Source organism: Anolis carolinensis, unplaced genomic scaffold (genome assembly GCF_035594765.1).
Source record: "Anolis carolinensis isolate JA03-04 unplaced genomic scaffold, rAnoCar3.1.pri scaffold_11, whole genome shotgun sequence".
Lineage (NCBI taxonomy): Eukaryota > Metazoa > Chordata > Lepidosauria > Squamata > Dactyloidae > Anolis > Anolis carolinensis.
In genome coordinates this window covers 18,825,135-18,852,788 of record NW_026943822.1, presented here as the reverse complement: position 1 = coordinate 18,852,788, position 27,654 = coordinate 18,825,135, and the positions used below count along the sequence as shown (strand labels likewise).

Here is a 27,654-nt window from a genome sequence, read left to right as displayed (position 1 = left end):
GGCCATAGGTAACGAAAGGGCCCCCCAAAAGGCCATCTAGACAATCTCATAAAACCATAGGTAAGGAAAGTGACCTCCAAAAGCCATCTAGATGGTCTCATATTTTTATTTATTTATTTCCAGTATTATGATTTTGTTGAATAGTGATGCTAGGAAGGTAGCCTATCTTTGAGCATTTTCCAAATTTCAGTTGGTATGTTATCTAGGCTAGTGGCCTTTCTGGTCATCATTTTTTGTATGGCTGCATTTACTTCAGTGGCTGTGATAGTCGATACTGGGCCAGACTGGAGCACACTGCTCTGATGAAATAAAAGGTCAAAATCTAAATATTTTAGAGGACGAAATTGGATGTTGCCTCTGCACCAGGCAAGGGCAAACTTTGGCCCTCCAGATATCTACTCCCACAATTCCTGACAGCCATGCCTGCTCTGTACTCTTCTGCAATTAAAAGTTTTAAATCACTTTTACTTGTATGCTGCCTTGATATCTCATGACATGATAAGGTAAGCTATTCATATTTACATTTTAAGAATGGAAATTATTCTATCTTTTGGTAGGTTAGTTTATTACAAAGAAATCATCTTGATCTTGCAGTGAACCAAAGGGAAAACCAGATGTTAATACAAATACTCTTTTTTTTTTTACAAAAAGTTTATTAACAGTCATATGGCACAAACTTTAGTAAGTGCATAAAGAAGCAAATAGCATTTAACGTAAATTCTCTATCTACTAAGCATTGTGATGCTTATCAGTACCTAAGCTCCCAGGAAATATTGATTTCTATTCCCTTAATCGTTATTCAAGTTTTAGGTCATTTTAGTAAACAAAACAGCCTAGGAGGCTTTTATAAAGCCTTTACTCAAAGCATTCAGAATATATATACATAAGTGTACACAGTGTCATTATAAGAGCTTGCCAAGATCTCCCAGCAGAAGTGAACCTAAGTGAGTTTTGGTCATCTTCTGTGGGGTCCATATAGGGAAGCAGGGGACAAATCCTGAAAAGGAAAGAAAATTATGGTCAGTATCCCAAATCCAAAATTGTGCTGGCACTGCAGCATTATGATACATAAACTCTTTTCCCCTTTGTCAAAGCAGATTTGGGGGGGGGGGGGGTAGCACAAAGGGCTGCATAACAAACTCCCTCACTCATACTTTTGTTTGCTTCAACTGCTTGGTCAGAAATGGTTCCTACCCCCTAGTTTTAGTTTCTAGGTGATAACAAATTGGTTACCCCTCCTCTCCTCATAGTTAAAACAGACAGATAACATATATTAGAAGGCATGCAGTATATTAAAATAGTAAAAGACTACTACTAATGTAGGAACAAGATATATAACTCAATAGGTTTTCCGACCTTCTGATACATTTTACCAAAATTCATTCTACATTCAATGCCATTTTTGTGACTTCTGTCTTTATCAAGAGGGCTGGACAATTACCAGACTTTATCCCTAAATTTCAGCAATCTCTAGAAAACAAACCATCTTTCACTGCTACAAGAATATTAGGGTTGTTAACATAATGGCCTGTGTTTCTTACTTTCAACTACTTGTTCCTATTCCACTGCATCCTGGTTCTTCATCATCCAAAATATGGTTTTCCTTCTCTGAGTGCTTTGGGGACTGAGTGAAGAATTCACCTATTCCTTTTTGCCATGGTGGTGTTGGCCTCACACAGACTGGATTGCCACCAGCGTATTTGCTCTCTCCTATAGGACAAAGTTAAGAACACATCAGCAGAAAGACCCACAAAAGCTGTGAAAACTTCCCACTAAAAGAATTAAATGTTTATGTTTTATATATATTAAATTAAGAGTATGAGATATTGCATCTTATCAGAATACAGGGGCACAGGTGTTGGTTATAAAACAAAATCCGAGAAAAGCCACTTTAGGAAGAAACAATCAGTGTTTTTCAACACCTTCACATCTCTAAATGGGGAGAGAGGATAATGAGAGCTCCTTGCTGCACTATTTTTACAAGAGTAAGTCCTGCTTAAAGAATACAGTTGTATTTAAATACAGTGGAGTCTTGCTTATCCAAGCTCCGCTTATCCAAGGTTCTATATTGCCCAACACAGTTTGCCTATTAGTAGTCAATGTTTTTGCAGTCAATTTTTCAATAAATTGCAAAATTTTGGTGCTAAATTCATAAATACAGTAAATATTACATAACGTTATTGTGTACTGAACTGCTTTTTCTATCCAGTTGTTGTAAAGCATGATGTTTTGGTGCTTAATTTGTAAAATCATAACATAATTTGATGTTTAATAGGCTTTTCCTTAATCTCTCATTATCCAAGATTTTCGCTTATCTAATGTTCTGCCGGCCTGTTTATGTTGGGTAAGTGAGACTCTACTGTACAATCAGAAGCAAATGTCATAATGTTGTTGTATGTCTTTTGGGCTGTGTGGCCATGTTCCAGAAGTATTCTCTCCTGATGTTTCGCCCACATCTATGGCAGGCAACCTCAGAGGCTGTGAGGCATGGATGTCATAGTGTTTATCACTGCAGCTTACCTACGACAGGACAGCACCTAGATCTCGCAAAAGAAGCTGTCACACGTCTTTAATGTTCATAATTTGAAAGAAATTTGTGTTTTGTCTATTTTTTTTACTTTGGTTCTTAATTTTTCTTTCTATATTTGATTTTATGTGATTTACGGACAAAAAAAGATAAAAATAAGGAACTAAATATAAGGAGATGGGGAAGAAAATCTTTGGCCTTTCAAATACTTTGGATTTTAATTCCCATAATCCCTAACCACTGGTTTTGCTGGTTGAAGATTCTAGGAGCAGAAGGCTCAAATGGAGGCCCACTAAATACTATCTTGCAAGTATTGTATGACTCATACTCCAACCGTATGCCAATAAAAAAGCAATTGTACCAACCCACACACTTACCTTTCCGTGAGGGAGGAGATGACGTTATATTAGCACTTCCAGAGCCAAGTACCTTCCGTGGAGCCCTTGCAGCAACCACTGCCATTAAAAGAAAGCATTATGATAGCCTCATACAACGGGGGATTAAAACATCCATTATTTCTTCAAACGGTTGAATTAGATTTGCAAAACTTTTCAATAACAAAACCGTTTTAAATTATAACTCAACTAACTCCAACTAATTTAACAATTCATAATCATGGCTTGCTATGAGTTTTCCGGGCTGTATGGCCATGTTCCAGAAGCATTCTGTCCTGACGTTTCACCCACATCTATGGCAGGCATCCTCAGAGGTTGTGAGGTCTGAACAAATTCTGCCCAGAAAACACTGCAAGAGGGCAACCTGTTTAAATCTCTGTTTGTAAGTATTTTAAGGCGTCTAATGATAGTCATATGTAAGCTGCCTTCGGAGTAGAGAAAGGGTAGAAATAAGGTATAGTAGAATCTCACTTATCCAACATAAACGGGCCGGCAGAATGTTGAATAAGCGAATATGTTGGATAATAAGGAGGGATTAAGGAAAAGCCTATTAAACATCAAATTAGGTTATGATTTTACAAATTAAGCACCAAAACATCATGTTTTACAACAAATTTGACAGAAAAAGCAGTTCAATACGCAGTAATGTTATGTTGTAATTACTGTATTTATGAATTTAGCACCAAAATATCACGATGTATTGAAAACATTGACTACAAAAATGCGTTGGGATAATCCAGAACGTTGGATAAGTGAGACTCTACTGTAAATAAAATAATAACAATAATAATTTTATTTTTATACCCCACCCCATCTCCCCAAAGGGACTCGGAGTGGCTTATATGGGGCCAAGCCCAGTCCACAACAATAAAACAAAGCAATAAAACAGATAACAATAAAAACAAGTCATAAAATAACATTTAAGGACAAAAGGTAAAATCTTGGATAAAATCTAGAAAAAAAAACTAAAACTAAGTGCTAAATAATAAATAAATAACCGACCTGAAATGCTTCTACACTGCAGAATTAATGCAGCTTGGCATCGCCTTAATTGCCATGGTGCAAGGCTATTGAATTATGCAAGTTTTAGTTTTATAGGACCTTTATCCTACCAAAGAGTGCTGGGGTCTCGCCAAACTACAACTCGCAGGGACCCATAGCCTTGAGCCAGGGCAGGTAAAGCGGAATCAAACTGCATTAATCCCCCAGTGTAGATGCCCCACGACAGCAACAAACATAGCTCCAAAGAGCTGTCTATTCCTTGCCTTTCCGGTAGGCTCCGCTGGTTCCCCCGCAGTCCGCCTTGGTCCGCACCATCTTTGCAACGCCAACGACAACCCGCCTGGCTTCCAACCTCGAGGCGGACTTTTTAAAAGTGAGCCGCAACTTTTGGGCCCGTTCCCGCGCGCGCGCCCCTCTCCCATTGGCCCGAGCGGAGATTGCGGCCGACCAATCAGGAAAGGGCCCGTCGGGAGCCGCCGTTCATAACTATCCTCCCGCGGCCGAAGGGAGGGCTCTTCTCTTCGCTGATTGGTCCCCAGCGGAATAACTGATTGGCTCAGGTTCAAGGCCAAAGTGAGAACTCTTTGGGAGAGTTAGGGTGCAGCTACACTGCAGGACTAATTTAGTTTGACACTTAACTGCCATGGCTAAATGCAATCGGATTCCTAGTTTGGTGAGACACCAGCATTCTTTGAACAGAGAAAGCTAAAGACCTTATAAAACCACAACTCCCGGAATTGCATAGCATTTAAGGGCCTTGCAACTTCAAAGCCTGTCTGCTTCCTGTCTGCGGGAAACCTTTGTTGGGAACTGTTAGCTGGCCCTGATTGTTTCCTATCTGGAATTTTCTTTTGTGTGTGTGTGTGTGTTGCTCTTTATTTACCTCCAACAAAATATTCCCCCAGGCAGGAAGCAGCCAGGCTTTGAAGCTGCAAGGCCATTCAATGCTAATCAGGCTGGCCAATGGCAACATTCACACTTGCCTCAAACAGATAAGAGTTCTTTCTCCCACCTTGAACATTATTCCATAGTAATTAAGTAAGTAAAAGTTTATTTATATACCGCCCTCTCTCCCAAAAGGGACTCAGGGCGGTTTCCAATATAAAATCAGCATAAAACATTGTACAATAAAACACCGAAAACACTATAAAACGCTATAAGAATTAAAAAAAATAACAATTGACTAAAACAATCACATAAACAGAAGCAATATAATCACTCAAATTACATATGGTAACACAGATATAGAAACCCCACTTGCCTAGTTTCCAACACACCTCACAACCTCTGAGGATGCCTGCCGTAGATGTGGGCCAAACGTCAGGAGAGAATGCTTCTGGAATATGGCCATACAACCGTATTCCTCCTTCTATGACAATTTCCATAGAAAACAATGATATATGAAAGCCACAGCATCCAACTCCATTAAATGCTAATCAAGGTGATCAACGGCAACATTCACACTTGCCTCAAACCTGGACTTTACACAGATATATAAACCCCACTTGCCTAGTTTCCAGCAGACCTCACAACCTCTGAGGATGCCTGCCATAGATGTGGGCCAAATGTCAGGGGATAATGCTTCTGAAACATGGCTAGGCAGCCCGGAAAACCTCGCAGCAACCCACTGAAATACAGTTCATTAGGAAACTCCAGTCACTAATCAGAGATTTGAATTAGTTTATTTTCATTATATGTACTAATGTTGATTATGGAATTGTCAGGACCATTCCTTTCTGCATGTAATTTTCCTCTTTTCCCACTTTTTAAAACCCTAATGTACACCTGAACTTCTAATTAATATCCAAGGCATGGCTACAGTCCATAAACGCCCAGGCTATAACAAAACTGTTTTCCCTTAACACAGGACTCATTCTTTTATCAAAAGGTGTGTATTCCTCTCTCTAAGTGCCTTTGGGGTTACAATACAAACCTTCTTTCAGATCTAAATCCTTTACCATTCCTTACCTGGAAAGATTAACAACTGCATTCAAAACCAAATACAGCTGAGCTAATCAGCTTTAAACCATTTAAGTCAATGGTCCTAAAGTGATTTAAGGCTGATTGCAAATGCAGACCCAGCGACTGATATGTTAAACTGATGTAATTGCTTTAAAGCACTTTCACCTCTTTTGTGTGCTGGTGACTTCGAGATTCTTATCTTTTTCTAAGGCACGGAATACACAAAGAGGTGTTCTTGCCAGTTCCTTCCTCTGAAATGTATCAGATACCTTAGTAATTAGTGGCTGCCTATTCAATTACTAACCAGGGCTGACCCTGCTTAACATCCAAGAACAGTTAGGATCTGGTGCCTTTGGGTATTTTGGTATTCTTAATTAAATTTATCAAAAGAGTGCATCTGTATTGCAGAATTAACGCAGTTTGAAACTACTTTAACTGCCTTGATTTAGTGCCATGCAATCCTGGGAATTGTAGTTTACAGAAGCACTAACACTCTTTAGGCTAAAGACATAGTAAAATGACAACGCCATAGCACGAAGCCATGTTTTATGTGTGGGTTTGAATATTGCACTGTTTATTTTATTTATCATCTCAGAAGCAAATCGAGAGGGCAAATGTGGTCCCTATCTTCAAGAAGAGAAAAAGGACGACCCAAACAATTACCGTCCAGTCAGGCTCACGTCGATACCAGGCAAGATTCTGGAAAAGATCATTAAGGAAGTGGTCTGCAAACACTTAGAAACAAATGCGGTCATTGCTAATAGTCAACACGGATTTACCAAAAACAAGTCATGCCAGACTAATCTGATCTCTTTTTTCGATAGAGTTACAAGCTGGGTAGATGCAGGGAATGCCGTGGATGTAGCGTACCTGGATTTCAGTAAGGCCTTCGACAAAGTCCCCCACGACCTTCTGGCAAACAAACTAGTAAAATGTGGGCTAGACAAAACTACGGTTAGGTGGATCTGTAATTGATTAAATGAACGAACCCAAAGGGTGCTCACCAATGCGTCATCTTCATCTTGGAAAGAAGTGACAAGTGGAGTGCCACAGGGCTCCGTCCTGGGCCCGGTTCTGTTCAACATCTTTATTAACGACTTAGACGAAGGGTTAGAAGGCACGATTATCAAGTTTGCAGACGACACCAAACTGGGAGGGATAGCTAACACTCCAGAAGACAGGAGCAGAATTCAAAACGATCTTGACGGACTAGAGAGATGGGCCGAAACTAACAAAATGAAATTAAACAGGGACAAATGCAAGATACTTCACTCTGGCATTAAAAATGAAATGCAAAGATATGGGGGACGATGCCTGACTCGACAGCAGTACGTGTGAAAAAGATCTTGAAATCCTCATGGACAACAAGTTAAACATGAGCCTACAATGTGATGCGGCGGCGAAAAAAGCCAATGGGATTTTGGTTTGCATCAGTAGGGGAATAGCATCTAGATCCAGGGAAGTCATGCTCCCCTCTATTCTGCCTTGGTCAGACGGTGACCACACCTGGAATCACACTGTGTCCAATTCTGGGCACTGCAGTTGAAGGGAGATGTTGACAAGCTGGAAAGCGTTCAGAGGAGGGCGACTAAAATGATTAAGGGTCTGGAGAACAAGCCCTATGAGGAGCGGCTTAAAGAACTGGGCATGTTTAGCCTGCAGAAGAGAAGGCTGAGAGGAGACATGATAGCCATGTACAAAAATACGTGAAGGGAAGTCATAGGGAGGAGGGAGCAAGCTTGTTTTCTGCTGCCCTGGAGACTAGGATGAGGAACAATGGCTTCAAACTACAGGAAAGGAGATTCCACCTGAACATCAGGAAGAACTTCCTCACTGCGAGAGCTGTTCAGCAGTGGAACTCTCTGCCCCAGACTGTGGTGGAGGCTCCTTCTTTGGAGGCTTTTAAGCAGAGGCTGGATGGCCATCTGTCGGGGGTGCTTTGAATGCAATTTCCTGCTTCTTGGCAGGCGGTTGGACTAGATGGCCCATGAGGTCTCTTCCAACTCTACGATTCTATGATTCTAGGAAGGAAAGTGTCACCAATAGGGTGCCCTTTATTGTGGTCGGAACTATTAACACGAAGCTGCTGTTTCCGCACAGGGCAGCATTGGGTGTTGCACCCCCTGTATTACAGGCTTGGTGCTACCGGATATTCCTTCCCCCCCACCACGGCCCTGTGGAGGATTGGAACCAGGAAAGAGATGGCGGCGGCTGCGGAGGGCCTCGTCCCCTGGTGTATGGGGCAACTGCGAGGCAGCTTCGGGCTGGATGTCAGCGAAGAGCTTGTCCAGTGAGCTGCGGGAAGGCGGAGGAGGAAAAGGAGGGAGGGAGGCCTTTAAGCAGAGGCTGGATGGACATCTGTCAGGAGGGCTTGAATTGTGTTCTCCTGCCTGGTAGATTTGGGTTGGACTGGATGGCCCATGGGGGTCTCTTCCAACTTCATGAGTCTATGATCTCGTAGTGTTTTCTTCCATGAATAATCTGTTAATGGGTTGCTGTGAGTTTACGGCAATGTTCCAGAAGCATTCTCTCCTGTCGTTTTGTCCACATCTATGGCAGACATCCTCAGAGGTTGGGAGGTTATGACCAGGGAAGATAATGATGATAATAATACAGTAGAGTCTCACTTATCCAAGACTCGCTTATCCAAGGTTCTGGATTATCCAAGGCATTTTTGTAGTCAATGTTTTCAATATATCGTGATATTTTGGTGCTAAATTCGTAAATACAGTAATTACAACATAACATTACTGCATATTGAACTACTTTTTCTGTCAAATTCGTTGTATAACATGATGTTTTGGTATTTAATTTGTAAAATCATAACCTAATTTGATGTTTAATAGGCTTTTCCTTAATCCGTCCTTATTATCCAAGATATTCACTTGTCAAAGGTTCTGCCAGCCTGTTTAGCTTGGATAAGTGAGACTCTACTGTAATAATAATTTTATTTCTTACCCACCTTGCCTCCCAGCTCAAGGCAGGTATGTTTAAACATCTTTTAATAGTAGTTTTTTCCCCATTTGCTGCTATATTGTTATTATTATATTTATTTATTACCCACTTTATCTCTCCCAAAGGTGGTTCAAAGCGGCCTGACGTAAAAGCATTATCATACATGTGTTGTCAAAGGCTTTCATGGCCGGAATCACTGGGTTGCTGTGAAGTTTCCCGGCCCACATCTATGGCAGGCATCCCCAAGCATGTGGACAATTTCAGCAGGAAGGAGGAAAGCATGAGAATGAACAAAATCTGGCTACCAGTATTTAAAAAAAAAAACCTCTAGAATCAGGACAGTAAATAAAGAACAACACTCTGAAAACAGGGGATAGAGATAAAAACAGCATAACAATAATATTTTACAAAGCACATGTTCATGTTTTACAAGACATGTTTTACAAGGCATGGTCTGGTCCATGAGGTCACGAAAAGTCGGAAGCGACTGAACGAATAAACAACAACAACATGCTCAAGCCACCTGAGTGGAAAGTGTATGTGTAAAGGTTTTCTGCTTTCGATATAACAACAAGCCGGCCCCTCTGGTGCGTCCTTTGATAAGCTTGCTGCCTGCAACTTGTTTGATAAAATAAATTATGTGATTCTTTTATGGGATATCCTGTCTCTAGTGTATTGATTTGGACTTAAATATACTAGAATCCCTCTTATACCTCCCGTCAAAGAAAAACTTCTTCAGTACCAGATCCCATGTGATCTTGGAAACTAAGCAGGATCAGCCCTGGTTTGGACTTGGATGAGAAACTGCCAATGAATACCAGGAGCTGTAGGGTATATTTAAGGGGAAGGAACCAACAAAACCACCTCTTGAGTATTCATTGCCTAAGAAAATCTTATGAAATCAATGGGTTTCTATAAGTTAACAAGCTGTTTGAAGGCATGCATGTACACACACACACATACTTTTGTTTTTTTCTGAATAAAGAATACATACAAGCTTTCCTTTCCCCCTCTTCTTTCTTAGGTATATCTTGTCTATTGAGGATGAGGAAGAGATTCGAGAGTATGTTGCTGACCTGATCCAGGGGACAGAAGGCAAGAAGAAGCACTTTGTGGAAGAGCTAGTAGCCAAGTGGCGGACATCCTGTCAGCCAGCCTCTGACCTTTTACCTCTGTATCGCAAAAAAGATGGTGAGTGGGTACAGAGACACAAGGCTGCTATAATTCTGTGGTGCTCCTGCTGTTGTTTTATTTAATGTTTTGGCAAATACAATATGAGTTGATCTCTGAAAACAGGTATAGAAATATGATGCAGGAATGGGACTCTAAATCAATACAGTGGTATCGTGCTATGTGTTTCCACAGACATTACAAGTTAAAGGGATGAAGTGATACTTGAGGTGCAAGCAGCTATTGAGTTTGTTGTTTTTTATATAAACCTTAAGGTGCTATAGAGGTTCCTCGCCCAGGAGACCAGGCCAAGAGGGGAAGACGTAAAGGGAGAAACAAACTGGAAGCACCTGTTTTTGTAGAAGCTGAGCAGCCTGTGGAGGAAGTGAAAACCCCTCTTGATTTAGCCAAGGTAGGTGCACTTGTTGTAGACTGTTGGGTTGTAGAATTGACAAAGGATAGGTTATAAGTAGGTTATTCATACCAACAAATCACACTGGCAAGTGAGACATAGAATATCTTGAGAATTTTCTCCACGCAGCTATTGCATATCTCTATCTCAGAAGAAGTGTCTTGGTAAGAGGGCTCTATAATCCTAACAGGGATAGTTATTTGTTCATTGATTAGATATTGCTTTGAATCATAATCATTATAGCTTTCTTGGAAGTTGAGGAAGGTGGAAAGCCCACACGTTTCCTTTTGAGGCTTCTTGGAGATTAAAGGTATGGCTACGCAAGTTCTTTGAAATCTATTTACCCAAACAGCTGTGTTCCAGACATTGGATTTTAGTGTGGCACTGACTAGAGTAAATAGAGGCCAATACATTTGCAGTGCATTAAGTTGGAGAAGACTACAGTGGGCTCTGATGTTAATTTTTCCTCTGAAACACATTCCCTCACTCCCCATTAAGACCCAGGAATTAAACAGCAGCAGCTCCTCTTCCAAGAAGAAGGCGAAATATGTCAACTTGTACACAAAGGAAGGCCAGGACAAACTGGCAGTGATGCTTCCAGGACGCCATCCTTGTGAATGCCTGGCTCAGAAGCACAAGCTCATCAACAACTGCCTGACCTGTGGCCGCATTGTTTGCGAACAAGAAGGCTCCGGACCTTGTTTATTTTGTGGGACTCTGGTAAGATAATATCTTATCCTCCTTTGCACCTCATTTACCTTGCTCAGGATTGGTCTGATTGCTTGCTTCTCTCTTCTGATTGACTAAAATTTTAGACCAAGTTTTCTGGGTTGTGTACAGATCAATATGATGCATAATATGATAAAATAACACAAATAGATGGAAGTGCTATCACCTGTAATAAAGTTGAAGTAAAACCATTGGCAAAATGTTGTAGAGCTTTACAAATATTCTCAGAAGTCACTTAATCCGTCTTTTGGTCAGAACAGGAAATTAACTATAACATCATCTCTTATAGGCAGCTTTCCTACTCTGTTTTTAAATATTTAATTAAGGAAGAGTCTGTCATCTCCTGAGACAGTGTATACTATTGTTCAACAGCTCATACCTCTGATATATTCTTGCTTATAACTTGAATTCATTGGAGTAACTAAAATATTTTCCAGTATTGTCTGTGCTTCGTCATTCAAATATTGGAGGAAGGCATATTGCCACTTATCTGGTTCTTATCTAAGCTAAACATACCCAATTCCTTTCATCTTTTTTTGGCATTACAGCTGCCTTTAGCCAAAATATGCTTTTGGGGATACATTTCTTAGGTTTTAATACAATACTAAATTCTGCTATTGCAATCTACCTTAGATCAAGCTTCAACTATGCAGTTTAAGACTTGTGGGCTGGTTCTGAGATGGGAAATCTTATGCCTTAGAGTTGAGTCCAATCCCTTGGCATATAGTCTGGCCTTCCACCCACCCTTCCCATGATATAATGATGTTATGGTTTACTTTTGCATTTTTCCCTTATTCTGAAAGGTCAAAATAGCTTTCATAAGTTTTAGAAACTGGCATGAAATATTTTAAATGGAAATAGATTGGTATTTTAGTTCTATCCTTTTGCCTCATAATTCTTCTCTCTCAAGGTGTGTACCAAAGAAGAACAAGATGTTCTGCAACGAGACTCCAACAAGAGTCAGAAGCTACTGAAGAAGCTCCTGGCAGGTGAGTAGTTTATTGCAGAAGATTTCTAAGAAGACTCTCTTGTTGAGCCAGTGCTAAAATTGCAGTGCTCATTTTGCAAGTGTTGAAAGAAATGATTCCCCTTGAATGAGCATGGTTTTTTAAATATTCTGGTTGCTAAAAGTCTCGATTTTGTGAGTATTAAAGTATATTCCTACTCTTAGATCTACCGAGATCGGAATTGAGATTAACAGGATTTACTTTCATGTAAATGGATAGAAGGGCCTAACCTCAAATACTCTTTGGTTACAAGAACATTGGGAGGAAAAAGAGTACACTATGAAAGATTGGAGCTGGCTTGGCCCTTGATGGATGGTGCCAGCTGTAGCCTTCCTGCAGTAATACATTGAGGATAATAATTCTAAAAAGAAACTACTGTTGAATCATTTAAGTTCATTATTATTGATTAACCATTACAAGACGCCAAGAGAGACTTAAAATATAAAGCCAGACAATAAATAACATTAAATGCATTAAATTTATATAACATAATCAATAGTGTTCAGCTTTTGTAAAATTTGTTTGTGACTCAATTAACATCCATAAAAATATGTTAACTTTTCTCTCTATCTGGATTTGATTATTGAAAGGCTCCAAAAACCACCTTGCAGTACTTTCTAGCAAGATACTTGTCCCTTATAGATCATGGTCATGCAGATAGACATAAGAAAGAGATCCCTTCAGTGGCAAAAGACTGTTCAGAAATGAACACAGGAATTGGATCAGGAGAGAAATGATATTTTCCTGGTTAACTTTGGTTTCACATTTGCAAATCCCTTGCTAACACTGGCATTTTTTGCAGGATTAAAGTGAGACTCATTTTTAATGTATCATTTATGCAGACATTTATTGCTGAAGATTTACTTATATGAATCTGTTGCAACAAAATCTCAATGTTACAATGTTTTTCATCTTACTGTCTACAGTCCTACACATACTTTTGTTGACTTTACATACCCACATTCCATGCATTTCATTAAATATGGTGTCTGGTTATGTTTATGAGACATCAGTGGGACAGTAGCCTTGTTAGTCTTTGAAATGCCACTAAGTAGTCACTTCTGGATCACAAAATGCCATTGCTTCTCGGTGAGTGTATGCAGCCAGTTCTAGTGGAGGTGGGCCAATAAATTGATACATAGAGTGCAGGTGATCATAAACATCTCTGGATCTTAGGTGGGGAAAATTCTGCGAAAGTGGATGCAGTTGGCAAGGACGTGTTCCCTCGCCAGGAGGCTCGACTCAAGACTGGGCTGGAAATGGCTGTGAAGCACAAGGACAAGCTGCTGGAGTATGACAGAACAAGGTATGGTGGGGTTTGGTTTCAGGACTCCTCATAGATACCACAACTCATGGATGCTCAAGCTCCATTATACATAGTGATGTAGTAAAACGGTGTCCCTTGTATAAAATGGTAAAATTAAGCATTGCTTTTAGTATTTTCAAGCCATGGATAGTTGAATCTGTGGATACAAAATCCGTGGATGTGGATAATCAACTTTATGTGTGAGACTGAATTAGACATATTTATAGAGTCAATGGTACATTCAGTTGACCCCACAATCTAGCACTAAAGCATTAGGGTTCATTTCCAAAGTTAGTGTTTGCAGTTTTCATGCCTGATGCTTATTCTTGCACTTCCAATTTAAATCCTCCTCTCAGGCATACACACTTCAATTTTGTCTTGAAAGATTGCTTTTGAGTGAGGACCTGGGGACTTTAGTTCACTTTGCCCTATAGGAAGTTATAGTTGCCTGAAGTTGTCATCCTGACTTTACCATGTTTCCAAATCCAAACTTTTAATTATCTGCAAATTTCACTGTTGGCACCATTAAATTGATCACACATCTGACTTGCAAGTAGCTCAATGTGTTGTCATATTCCTGTCTGACATTCGTGTTCTTCACATCCTAATGAGCTGTTATGTAAGACTGCTAATAATAACTCCATTAGGAACTTAGGGGGAGAAAAGCACTACCCACAGTGCCTTAACTACCAATGCTGCACAACTACATTATAATAATATAATAACTTTTTCTATCCTGCATCCATCTCCCCAAAGGGACTCGGAGCGGCTAACGTGGGGCCAAGCCCAAAAACAAAATATGAACAGAGTTAAAACATAAATAAACACTATCAACAAAACAGATCAAGTAAAATAAAGCAGGTTAAAACACAATAATACAATATAACATAATAATAACAAAATAGAATGGTAAAATAATAAAACAAATATCACCACTAATGGATAGAATGGGGGCGGTCAAGTCAAAAAATGCAAAAGTATATACAGTAGAGTTTCACTTATCCAAGCCTCGCTTATCCAGGTTTCTGGATTATCCAAGCCATTTTTGTAAATATGTTTTCAATATATCGTGATATTTTGGTGCTAAATTTGTAAATACAGTAATTACAACATAACATTACTGCATATTACTGCATAGCCCGAGGCTGTGGCACAGGAGGTCACAAGTTCGAGGCCCGCTCGGAGCTATGTTTGTTGTTTGTCTTTGTCCTATGTTAAAAAGGCATTGAATGTTTGCCTGATGTGTGTAATGTGATCCGCCCTGAGTCCCCTTCGGGGTGAGAAGGGCGGAATATAAATGCTGTAAATAAATAAATAATATTGAACTGCTTTTTCTGTCAAATTTGTTGTAAAACATGATGTTTTGGTGCTTAATTTGTAAAATCATAACCTAATTTGATGTTTTAATAGGCTTTTCCTTAATCCCTCCTTATTATCCAAGATATTCACTTATCCAAGCTTCTGCCAGCCCGTTTAGCTTGGATAAGTGAGACTCTACTGTAGTTACAAGACCTTTTAATAAAGTGCCTGGACATTATTTAACGCTGAGGAACTTTTACATCCTGTTTTTACATTTTTAAAATAAAAAATACATACCTTTTAACAAGAAAAAAAGATCTCAAAGATGGGAATAATAGATTTTGGTAACCCGTTGTTGACCCAGGGTAGGGCATCCACTTTTTAACACTGAAGAGCATCCATCTCCTGGCAAGAGAAAGTGTGTTGTTGGAAAAGCCAAATCTACTGCGTATCATACAGAAGTTCTAATGAAAAGCCATTTCAAATAAAATCTGCTGATTTTCCCATTTATCTAATTTGCTATAACAACTACGGATGTCTTCACAACTACACTACTGCAATGCACTCTTACTCAGAGTTGTCCTTCAAGATATCTTTGAAGTTGCAGCTACCCTACTTCCCCCAAATAAGACCCAACTGGAAAATAAGCCCTAGCAGGATTTTTCAGAATGCTGCACTATAAGATCTCTCCTTTGCTCTCCAGTGTGCGCAGAACCCAGGTGATTGATGACGAGTCGGACTACTTTGCCACCGACTCCAACCAATGGCTCTCAAAGCAGGAGCGGGAGGCCCTGGAAAAGAGGGAGAAGGAGCTGCGAGAACTAAGGCACGCTTCGCGGCTCTCAAAGAAGATCACCATTGATTTTGCTGGACGGCAGATCCTGGAAGAGCAGGGCAGCATGGCAGAGTATCACAGCAAGTGGGTATTTGTCACTTTGTGGAAGGGCGGTTGTTTCAAGCTGTTGGCGTGGATGTATTATTTGAAAGCCGAGATTTCATCCTTGCTTTTCCTGCTGCCTCATTTTTGACAGCAGGGGAAGGAAGTTTCCAAGCTTCTAGTGTATTGCTATTTATATCTCTCTCACTTTCTGTGCTGTGGCATTGCAGACAACTATACAGACAGCACCGATCAGAACAGAATGTATTTGGAACAGAAACACTTGTGATGCTATAGGCATTTTGCCAAGTACCTGATCCTCAAAGCACTGCAAGAAAATATACTCCATTAACTCTATATATACTATGACAGGCAAAAATATATAATTTGTACTTTTTTAGGGCATATGTTGTGTAGTCACACTTTCTGTTTCCAACCTGCCTGTTCCCAGATTGTCTCTGTTGGTTGTCAGAAGCTTATTAAGCCTTTTCAGTAGTGGACTCACTTTGTGGGTTTGTTTGCTTTCACTTTGCTCTGTTGTGACCTAGCACTTCCTGTTGTGAAACCTAAGTGATTACAGTTTGGCACAGAAGTCCCAACCTCAGTTTGCTCACTTAATGTTTTACAGTGTCAGACTTCAAATATACCCAGCTGAGAAATAGTGTGCTTTGAGTATTAGACTAAAGCCAAGGAAATCCAGGTTCAAAGCCTCAACCGGACAAGCTGTTCATGGGGTGACCTTAGATAGTGAAGTCTTATGTGAGAGGAACCTGTAAAATCATTTTGCAGTTGAAAGTGTAGTTGTCTGTATAAGAACTGCTTGATTGTCCTTGCAGGTTGGACGAAACCATTGAAGCTATTAACAGCGGCACCTTGACCAAACCAAAGCAGCGCTCCAAGGGGAAATCTGAGGACCCTGGAGTTCTGGTTAACCCAAACCTCCTGCAGCCAGCCCCTGTGGTCAGTGTTTACTTCTTCTTCCCTTTCACAACACTCTAAATCAGAAGTGGGCCATTTGCATCCTTCCAGATGTTCTTGCACCTGAAAACGGCAGTCTGAAAACATATGGAAGTATCTTTTTCAATGGATTTGATAGGAGAGAAAGAAAATTTTTGTTTTAGTTCATCTTATCTCATAAACATTCTCACTCCACTACTGTCCTGACTTTGCTTTTCTAGTCCATCCGAATGCCTGCTTCCATTTCTCTGACACACATATTGAGACTCTATTCTCTTAGGCCCAGACACTGGGAAAGGATAAGGCATTGTGTTAATATTTATGTCTGCTACTTTAGGTCTGCAGGCCCCCAAAGCAGCATCCAACCATTAAAAATATATTAAAAATTTAACATAATGAAAACTGAACTCAATCATATAGTGGCAGAGGCAGCTAACAATTATTGCAGGCAGCCATGTGTACCACAGAGCACCACTTTTGAGTGCCCGAGTTATTCAAATGAAAGACTATTTCTTTTTTTGAGTTCTTTTCATTTCCTTGACCTGTCTGGGAATCTCATGAGTTTCTGTCGCAGGAGTCGACAATCTATTTTTGTCTAGGACAATACACCCTAAAATGTAATCTACTGGTCTTGAATGGGACCCTAGCCTGCTGTTTGTCCCCACTCCAGATCAGTGGATGAGAAACCATGCTTCTGATGCTGTTTTTATGGCTCTGGGGCCACTTGAAGATACTAACAGTTAAAAAATACCCCAATTTTTTTTGTTTTTGCCTCTAAATGCACCCCAACCTGGAGGGAGGGGTCACTTTCACCACACATAATGTTTCCCTGGAACGTGGCTAGATTCACCCTGGAGTCTGAGGTTCCCCGTCCCTGCATTAGAGCATATCTAGCGTTTCAGAAGAATTCTGAAACCTCCTGAATTCAGGATTTTTGGCTCTTTAGAAATTGTCTTTAGCATGCCAGGTTAAGCATCATAAATGCACCAAGAGCATCTTATCTTTCTGCCTTAGCTTTAGGACAGCTTTTTGAAATCTAATATGATTTTTCTATAGCTCCTTTGTAGGGAGCCCCGGTGGCGAAGTGTGTTAAAGCACTGAGCTGCTGAACTTGCAGACCGAAAGGTCCCAGGTTCAAATCCCGGGAGCGGAGTGCTGTTAGTTCCAGCTTCTGCCAACCTAACAGTTCGAAAACATGCCAATGTGAGTAGATCAATAGGTAACGAAAACATGCCAATGTGAGTAGATCAATAGGTAGCGGGATGGTAACGACGCTCCATGCAGTCATGCCAGCCATATGACCTTGGAGGTGTCTACGGACAACGCTGGCTCTTTGGCTTAGAAATGGAGATGAGCACCAACCCCCAGAGTCGGACATGACTGGACTTAACGTCAGGGGAAACCTTTACCTTTACCTTCATAGCTCCTTTGGTTTGATTGGATACAGTTTCTTAAAACTTCTATTGTGGAAGACTGGCTAGAGTGGATTTTTTGATATTTGAGATGATCATGATTGTCCTTGCTCTGGCAGTATGTTTGCTGCTTGAATGACCCAATTGGTTATCCCTAGGCCTTCTTAAATAGTTTTTTTCTATTCTCTGTTGCCAGTGTTGATGGCATTGATGACCCCTGAGACATATTGTCATGCCTGCCTATTTGTGTTTCTGATTTAAGGAGAGAGCAACCACCTCTGATGTTGTTTTCTGTCCGTTTTCTTTTGAAATCCACATTAAAGTGGGTGGACCAGTCAAGTTTGCCCAAGCACAGGAAGACTGGCCCTCCTGCAGGGACCGGCGGGAGTGAGGCAGAGTTGGAAAGAAGCCGCTTACGGGTCCAAGACAGAGAACTGCAGGAGATCTCCGATAACGGCTGGTGCCTCAGCATGCATCAGCCTTGGGCTTCCTTGCTGATCAAAGGAATCAAAAGGTAAGTAGATGACAGTAGCCAGGAATAAGCTTGGAAACAATACTTGCTTTTGTTATGATCTATTTTTAAGAATTTGGTTTCTAGAATTTGATTTTTGTTGATATCTTGCCTAAGAAAACCCTATGATATTAATGGGATTGCCATAAGTCGGCAGGTGACTTGAAAGGCACATACACAAGACCTTTTCTTCTCCTTCATCGTACGCTAGGTGGTGCCCTTTTCCACTCTTCCTCTGAGCAGAACTGCTGCATAGATTCAGCTTGGCTAGCCAAGGGCGAGCAGAGCAACCTTTTCAGCTCTTGAGAGCTGCAATTGATTCTGGGTCAGGGACCAAACATGCAAAAATAAAAATAAAAACATCTGCAACCCAGCAATGCTGATGCAGTTGGCCTTTTCCTTGCTGCTGGTGACAAGTGGGGGATGAGAGAGATCTATGAGGTGCAGTAGGGGACAAAGGTGAGAGCCATCTCACTGTCCTCCAGCTTTGCTAAATCAGACTAGTCCTTATTTATTTATTTTATTTATTTACAGTACAGTAGAGTCTCACTTATCCAAGCCTCGCTTATCCAACCTTCTGGATTATCCAGCGCATTTTTGTAGTCAATGTTTTCAATACATCGTGATATTTTGGTGCTAAATTCATAAATACAGTAATTACAACATAACATTACTGCATATTGAACTACTTTTTCTGTCAATTTTGTTGTATAACATGGTGTTTTGGCGCTTAATTTGTAAAATCATAACCTAATTCGATGTTTAATAGGCTTTTTCTTAATTCCTCCTTATTATCCAAGATATTCGCTTATCCAAGCTTCTGCCGGCCCATTTAGCTTGGATAAGTGAGACTCTACTGTATTTATATTCCACCTTTCTCACCCCAAAGGGGACTCAGGGCGGATCACAATATACACATAATTGGCAAACATTCAATGCCATATACACATAGAACAGAGACAGACATAGAGGCAATTTAAACTTCTCCAGCTTCCAGCTTCCTGCCACAGGTGGAGCAGCTGCTTCATCATCCACTGCGATGGCAACTTCCTCATTCCAAATGCTTGCTGGATGATCTTTTCAGGGTGTCGTATATTAGTTAAATTAGCCTCCCCACATATAAGTAGTACCTAAATTTCCTACTTGATAGATGCAACTATCTTTTGGATTGCTTAAATCAGCAACGAGCAGGGTCTATTTATTTTATTTTAATGGGCGGGTGCTCATTCCGCCACAGGCTGGCCTCGAACTCATGACCTCTTGATCAGAGTGATTTATTGCAGCTGGCTACTAACCAGCCTGCACCACAGCCCGGCCCCTCATAACTGCTAGTAGCCGGAAAAAAGCAATCTAAGGGGGGCATTTAGGTGCAAAAAAAAAAATCAAGGGGCCCTGTGGCTTTCCCTCGGCATCTCGAGAAACTAGGGTAGACAGTAATCCCTGTCCCCTTGAATTAGACTCTTGGCTTAGAGCAGTGGCTCTCAACCTATGGGTCCCCAGATGTTTTGGCCTTCAACTCCCAGAAATCCTTACAGCTGGGATTTCTGGGAGTTGTAGGCCAAAACATCTGGGGACCCATAGGTTGAGAACCACTGGCTTAGAGCAGAGATGAGAAGAATCTGGCCTGAAGATCACATCCATTCCCCAAGATTGTTTTTTTTTTTCCTTCTTGGATGTTGTTTTGTTCTAGAATATTCCCAAAAGCCCACTAACAGGAGTGGAGGCACATTTGCCATATTTTTTGGCCTGCTCTGAGCCTTCCTGAATAAAGACTTTCCAGAATTTGTATGATTATTGCTCTGGTTCTTTGAATATCCTAATTCTTGAGCCAGTCTTCTGAGATCTTTCCTTGGATTTCCAGCTTTGCCACCATTGCAATTCTGTCTCTTTTTGAATATGGAAATGATTGGTGGTCGTCTCCCACAGAGTGCAGAGCTTAAGATACGAAAGTGGCACCCGACTTGTCCACGGTGGTGTAGGTGCTCGAGTAAGCATGCCTTCAATCCCTCCTTCTCTCTGTAGGGTGGAAGGCAGAACTTGGTACACATCACACAGGGGCCGGCTCTGGATAGCCGCTACAGCTAAAAGACCTTCCCAGCAGGAGATCTCTGAGCTGGAGACCACCTACAAAATCCTCTTCCAGAAAGGTGAGATCTCTGTGGACAGGAGGACAGCTATAGCAAAATGGGAGTTGTAGTTCACCCTTATCCAGAGAGCACTTAACCCAACCGACGTTGAATCTGGATCAAACTTGGCACACAGACCCAACATGGCCAACTTGTGCATACAGACGGGGTTTAGGGGTGATTGACCTTGGATCTGGGAGTTGTAGTTCATCCTTATCCAGAGAGCCCTGAACCCAGCCAACATCAGATGTGGACCAAACTTGGCACACAGACCCAACATGGCCAACTTGTGCATGCAGATGGGGTTTGGGGACGATTAACCTTGGATCTGGGAGTTGTAGTTCACCTTTATCCAGAGATTTCTGAACCCAGCCAACATCGGATCTCGACCAAACTTGGCACACAGACCCAACTGCGCATTCAGGCGGGGTTTGGCCATGATTGAGCTTGGCATATGGGAGTTGTAGTTCACCCTTCTCTAGAGAGCACTGAACCCAGCCGACAAGTGCCCGGGCATCGTCAGGTCCCAAGCTAGTAAATAATAAAGGTTGATCTCTTGGCCCTATTTTGAGAGGCCAGTTGAGGTGAAGGGGAAACATGAGGGGAAAGAGATGTGCTCAGATGACATATAGAATATGTATTAAAAACATCTAGACCTTAGAAATGCGGGAAAACATTTGACTATGAACTGATTCAGGACTTTTTATCTTTCCGTTGAGTGGTTTGCTAAGAACAGCACCAAATCAATGAGAAAGATAATATCTCAAAAATCTGATGCTAAATAAAATGAATATACAGTAGAGTATCAGTTATCTAAGACTCACTTATCCAAGGTTCTGGATTATCCAAGGCATTTTTTTAGTCAATATTTTCAATATATCATGATATTTTGGTGCTAAATTCGTAAATACAGTAATTACAACATAACATTATTGCGTATTGAACTACCTTTTTTGTCAAATCTGTTGTATAACATGATGTTTTGTATGTGACTTTTATCACTGTTTTTATCATTGTTTGATGTTTTATTGTTGATTGATTTGTTTTTACTGTTTGCTTTTGTTTTTATATTGTTGTTCCGGGCTTGGCCCCATGTAAGCCGCCCCGAGTCCCTTTGGGGAGATGGGGCCGGGTATAAGAATAAAGTTGTTGTTAGAATTATTATTATTATTATTATTATTATTATTATGTTTTGGTGCTTAATATGTAAAATCATAACCTAATTTGATGTTTAATAGGCTTTTCCTTAATCCCTCCTTATTCTCCAAGATATTCGCTTATCCAAGGTTCTGCCAACCCGTTTAGCTTGGATAAGTGAGACTCTACTGTAATGCTTTTTATTAATAATCACGATTACATTTTATGTTTGATTTATTTGCACGCTTTTCCTACCAGGAGATATTTGCTCATCCTTATTCTTTCCCCTGCTTTTGGTTGTAGCAAATGTAAATTCTGTGAGACCTTAAATCCTAGAATTTCAGACAGAAAAATGTATTCTAATTAAGGAGCTGGCCTATTTCTTGGCAAAGGACCTGGACGTTTGGGCAGCGAAAGCAATGCTTGACCTTTGTTGCGTTGCCACCTAGGCCCAATAATGATCTTGTGCTGATGGAGAGACATTCATAGAACAGATGGGAGGGCCTTGGAACGTGTGGAGAACCACTTCCAGGACTGCTGGAGTGCTTTCCCCCGCAACTATTATCAGACAAGGCTTTTTGAAGGAATTGTATGCAGTGTCCAAGCCATAAAATAAGCAGTTAATAGCACTGCAAAGAGAACAGCCAAGGGCTAATCGGGAGCATGTAGAAAACATCAGGCAGGGCTTGGGATCACAGGTAGTAGCCCGCCTGATGCTTTTCTCTTTTTCTCACCACAGATTTGGAATTCCCCCAAGATTATCCCTCTAGCTGCCTCCTTGGCTGCGTCAACTTGATTGACTGCTTGTCACAAGAGCAATTTAAGGAACAGGTAAGCTAAGCCAAGGTCTGCCCAAATAGGTGGTTGATGGAGCTGCAGCATGTTGTTTTGCTACTTATGGCAAAAATGAATGCATCCCCCCCCCCACAAAAAAAATTGTGCTGACTTCCGCTGTGGTTTCATTAATTGGACATCCACAAAGACCCTGTTGGTAAAGAAAATGTGGGAAACGTGATACTCATAATCCTTCCTCCCTCTCTGAAAGTTTTTCCTACACTGTCAGATGTTTCCAAGCATCTCAGACTTACTGTATATACTCGAGTAGAAGCCTAGTTTTTCAGCCCTTTTTTAAGACTGAAAAAACCCCCCTCGGCTTATACTCGGGTGAGGGTCCTGGTTGGCTTATATTTGGGTCAGCTTATACTCGAGAATATATGATACATTTATTATTTTTTTCTATTATTATTGGTATTATTACATTTATTATTTTTCTCTATTATTGTTGCTATTTTTACATTTATTTTACTATTTTTATTAATACATTTATTATTTCACTCTGATATTATTATTATTATTGCATTAGTATTTTACTCTATTATTACATGTATTATTTTACTGTATTTATTATTATTATTACATGTATTATTTTACTGTATTATTATTAAAAAGATGCATAAGGGCATTTACATTGAAGAAGATGAGAATAATGATTTGATCAGAGTTGGACAGTCTTATCTTAAATTTTAGCTTGATGTAAATATTCAAAAACATTTAACCTACTGATGCCTCAGTTAATGTAATCTTACTGGTATCTATTTTTATTTGTGAAATTTACCACCCTCGGCTTATACTGAATGTTTTCCCAGGTTTTTTGTGTTAAAATTAGGTGCCTGGGCTTATATTTGGGTGGGCTTATACTCAATTATATACGGTATGTCTTTCCCATCATTGCTTACTTCTTGGTGCCCTCCAGTTGTTTTGTACTACAAATCCCAAAACTCCTAATGATGGCGCAGCGGGTTAAACCACTGAGCTGCTGAACTTATTGATCAAAAGGTTGGTGGTTTGAATCCGGGAGTGGAGTGAGCTCCCGCTATTAGCCCCAGCTTCTGCCAACCTAGCAGTTCAAAAACATGCAAATGTGAGTAGATCAATCGGTACTGCTCTAACGGCGCTCCATGCAGTCATACCGGCCACATGACCTTGGAGGTGTCTATGGACAACGCCGGCTCTTCGACTTAGAAATGGAGATGACCACCAACCCCCAGAATCGGACACGACTAGACTTAATGTCAGGGGAAAACCTTTACCTTTGTTCTTATTGAAACTGAGGCTTTCTGCTTGCATGGTCATGCTCTGAGCTGTCTTTTTAAAAAAGCTTCCTGTGCCTCCAGTTGGGTTGGGAGACACCAACTATTTGCCTTTCTATTTGCCTTTGATTGAATCCAAAGCAAATCTCCAGGAAACTAGGAAGGTAGATTTGTCGTAGAAGGTATTTCTTGGCTAGGACTTTGTTTGAGCTCATTGGAAAATTGTTAGGCTGCCTGAGTCTCAGAAAAAACACTTTCTCTCTCTCTTTCTGCCTTGCTTTATAACTAGAGCCTTCTCTCTCAGATCTTTCTCTTTCACAGCTATTTGTTTGTATTTGTTTAACCAAATCAGTCCTCTGAACAATGCTCCTGGCAGTCCGCACCTTAGGGCGGGATGTCTCTCTGCAACAAAGAAAAGCCTTCCCCAAAAGCTTGTTTGCTCACTTTTGGCAACATTTCATTTCTGGAGGCAAAATCCTCCATCTGTGATCCCGGAGTCCTTGGCAATTAGTCCATTGCCTGCCCATCGTTCCATCTCATGGAGACTCAGGCTGGATCTACATTGCTATACAATCCAAATTATCAAAGCATATAATCCACGTTATTGGTTTTGAACTGGATTATATGAGTCTACACTGTCATGTAATCCAGTTCAAAGCAGATAATCTGGATTCTATATTGCAGTGTAGATGGAGCTTCAGAGGAACCCGTGTGTGTGTGTGTGTGCTTGGGAGAAATCATAGCCTTACTGGCATTTGTCTGGACTCCATTTCGAAATTCCTGCCTTAGATCGTGGTAAGAAGGGAAGCATCTGTTTGAACATGAAGACACATGATGCTGGCTTTGAACAGAGGCTGGAAAAGTCCCTTTTTGGTCTGCAGATTCCAGCTCTGGGGCTAATTACAGGTTTTAGTTCTTGATGTGTAAGTTTTTTAAAATATATATTTGAAAAGAAACATGATGGCTTCCAGATGCTATGTGCCAGTCTGTAGGGTTTCCTTCACCCTCTATTGTACTCCCATATGTGTTGGATTATTAGTCCAATAAGCCCTATATTTCTTTGTTTGTTTCTTTATGTGCGACGTTTATATCCTGCCTTTCTCACAGCAAAGGGGACTCAGGGCGGCTTAGAAGTTATATGTATATACAATATATAATATTACTAGCTGTGCCGGGCCACGCGTTGCTGTGGCGAAGTATGGTGGTATGGGAAATAAAAGTATTGAGGAATTGGTGGTAGTTAAGGTAAAGGGTAAAGGTTTTACCTTACATTAAGTCCATTATAAATGGGTTATATAGCTGTGTGGAAGGGCCTTGAGTCTACACTGCCATATAATCCAGTTAAAATCAGATAATCTGTATTTTATAGGCAGTGTGCAAGAGGCCTAATTAAGGCCTAACTCTGTCTGTCCCCTGGGCTGAGTGGGTTGCTAGGAGACCAAGTGGGTGGAGCTTAGCCTTCTAACTGGCAGCAATTGGATAAAAACAATTCTTCCTCTCCCTATAATTAGGACTTTATTTTTCTTTTCTTTTTGTTGTATGAACGTAGAGGCATGGATGACGGGTGTGCTGCCAAGTTTAGTGTTTCTGGGATGTGTAGTTTTGTTGTTTTGTCCTAGGCCGAAATTTCATTACCCTTTTATATATATAGATTAGCATAGGACAATATAAGCATTATATATTACTATATTGTAACGGCGCTCCATGCAGTCATGCTGGCCACATGACCTTGGAGGTGTCTACGGACAACGCCAGCTCTTCGGCTTAGAAATGGAGATGAGCACCAACCCCCAGAGTCGGTCACGACTGGACTTAACATCAGGGGAAAACCTTTACCAACCTATATTGTGCTATACCACTATACTGCGATATTATTATTAATATTACATATAATATATGATATACAATTATAATAGTATGGGCTCGGGCTGTGGTGCAGGCTGGAGAACAAATGCAATGAATCACTGCAATGAATCACTCTGACCAGGAGGTCATGAGTTCAAGGCCCGCTCGGAGCCTATGTTTGTTTGTCTTTGTTCTATGTTAAAAGGCATTGAATGTTTGCCTATATGTGTAATGTGATCCGCCCTGAGTCCCCTTCAGGGTGAGAAGGGCAGAATATAAATGCTGTAAATAAAATAAATAAATAATATTATTCTCATATTAATATAGTAATAATATTATTATATTATTACTATAGCTCCCATAATATTTTCATCATCATATTATTATTATTATTATTATTATATTATTACTGTAGCTCCCATAAACCTCATCCAGCATGGCCAACATTGCATGGTGAGAATTGTAATCTATCACATCTGGTTGGAGCATGGATGAGAGAATTGTGTGGCCTTTTAGATGTTGGACTATAATTCCATCATCCTGCAAAACAGCCTTCTCTGGTCAGCTCCATTGCTTCCGCAACTAACATTTAAGATATATTCAACCAGGTCCAGCTACAATACAAAATGATGGGTTAAAATGTATTTGAACATGAATAAAATATATTTGAACATGAATACAGGCCTGGCTTTGTCGTAGTGAAAAACTTGGTGTGTAGCCATGGTATTTGCAAGTGTGCTGTGCAGCCAAATCATCACAAGTTTCCTAGTCTTCAGGCCAGGCTTCTTTATGTGTTGCTTTTTGACTTCTACCCAGATTCATGCTGCCATCAAGCTTTACCTTATCGCTGTTTGTGTAAACGTAACATGGGTCTTGGAGAAAGTGCGATGTAGTGGTTTGAGTATTTTATGTAGGATTCCAGAAGACCGGGGTCTTAATTTGCATGTAGCAATAGAAGGATCTTGAGATCTTGAGGAAGTCACACTTTGTCAGTGAGAGGCAGACAATGGGAAACTTCTTCTCAATCACTCAGTTGCCATAAGTCAGAGTCAGCTTGGCAGCACATAACAAGAACAGCAGCGGCGACAACAACAACAGACTGGTTCAATTCATCTAAACCAGAAAAGGTATATACATATTTATATGTTTCACTTTTCTATAGCAGACTGCCAAAAGTAGCTCACAGCCACCAACTTGACAAAAATACAGCAGATTTGAAAAGGAAATGTTTGACAAAACATGAGTAAGCTTGCATAAAACAAAAGCTGCAATAAACAAAAGACACAACAGTGAAACTGGCAAAACCTCATACATATATTTTAATTTAGATTTTGCAAAGCCAAGATAAACAAACTAAAAAGGTTCCTATATTGTTCTTATTGTACCACAACAGCTAGCCTCAAATACAGTGAAGGGAGAATTTACATGATTTTTCCCTCCTTAAAGTAAAGGTCCCTTGACATTAAGTCTAATTGTGTCCGACTTGGGGGTTGATGCTCATCTCCATTTCTAAGCCGAAGAGCCGGCGTTGTCCATAGACACCTCCAAGGTCATATGGCCGGCATGACTGCCTGGAGCGCCGTTACCTTCCCACCGGAGCAGTACCTATTGATCTACTCACATTTGCATGTTTTCAAACTGCTAGGTTGGCAGCAAAGGGAAATATGGGGAGTGAGAGTGGTGCAAACTCATTTTTCCTCAACCTGCCTGGACTCTAGAGATTAGGTTTCTTGGATAGGTAAACTGGTGTTCTCCAAATGCTTCTGCAGTCGCTGACCATTGGTCTGATTGACTGGGACGTACGGGGTTGTCATTGAAGTCCTTTGGTCAAGCAATTGGCCGGCTTGGTTAGCATTTTGAAACATTCACGCTTGCCTCAAACAGACAAGAGTTCTTTCTCCCGCCCTAGACATTATTCCACAGATATATAAACCT

General features: G+C 40.6%; 2 protein-coding genes across 2 annotated transcripts in view; one reads left to right on the top strand and one right to left on the bottom strand.

Moving 5' to 3' along the window:
* Window positions 1-632: 632 nt before the first annotated feature.
* Window positions 633-4,342, bottom strand: pclaf (PCNA clamp associated factor). Its single transcript, XM_062963215.1, has 4 exons — window positions 4,188-4,342; window positions 2,905-2,982; window positions 1,542-1,710; window positions 633-997 (listed from the first exon to the last, which is right to left on the bottom strand). The coding sequence occupies exons 1-3, from the start codon at window positions 4,237-4,239 to the stop codon at window positions 1,544-1,546; spliced, it is 297 nt and encodes a 98-aa protein (XP_062819285.1). The 5' UTR covers window positions 4,240-4,342; the 3' UTR covers window positions 633-997; window positions 1,542-1,543.
* A 3,680-nt stretch (window positions 4,343-8,022) lies between these two features.
* trip4 (thyroid hormone receptor interactor 4) overlaps window positions 8,023-27,654 on the top strand; it is a 40,679-nt gene continuing 21,047 nt past the window's right edge. The window contains exons 1-11 of the mRNA XM_003227485.4: window positions 8,023-8,176; window positions 9,866-10,032; window positions 10,287-10,423; window positions 10,922-11,143; window positions 12,063-12,141; window positions 13,336-13,465; window positions 15,468-15,683; window positions 16,478-16,601; window positions 18,334-18,524; window positions 20,544-20,668; window positions 22,524-22,615. Of these exons, the coding sequence (XP_003227533.1) occupies window positions 8,088-8,176; window positions 9,866-10,032; window positions 10,287-10,423; window positions 10,922-11,143; window positions 12,063-12,141; window positions 13,336-13,465; window positions 15,468-15,683; window positions 16,478-16,601; window positions 18,334-18,524; window positions 20,544-20,668; window positions 22,524-22,615 (1,572 nt within the window). The 5' untranslated portion in view covers window positions 8,023-8,087. The remainder of the gene's footprint in view (window positions 8,177-9,865; window positions 10,033-10,286; window positions 10,424-10,921; window positions 11,144-12,062; window positions 12,142-13,335; window positions 13,466-15,467; window positions 15,684-16,477; window positions 16,602-18,333; window positions 18,525-20,543; window positions 20,669-22,523; window positions 22,616-27,654) is intronic.

Bases quoted from the DNA above. Each gene is read 5' to 3' on its own strand.
- pclaf (XM_062963215.1), bottom strand. From the start codon at position 4,239: ATGGTGCGGACCAAGGCGGACTGCGGGGGAACCAGCGGAGCCTACCGG. The intron at 2,983-4,187 runs GCAAGGAATAGA...TTTTAATGGCAG, and splicing joins CAGCGGAGCCTACCGGAAAG to TGGTTGCTGCAAGGGCTCCA. The intron at 1,711-2,904 runs GTAAGTGTGTGG...TTTGTCCTATAG, and splicing joins ATCTCCTCCCTCACGGAAAG to GAGAGAGCAAATACGCTGGT.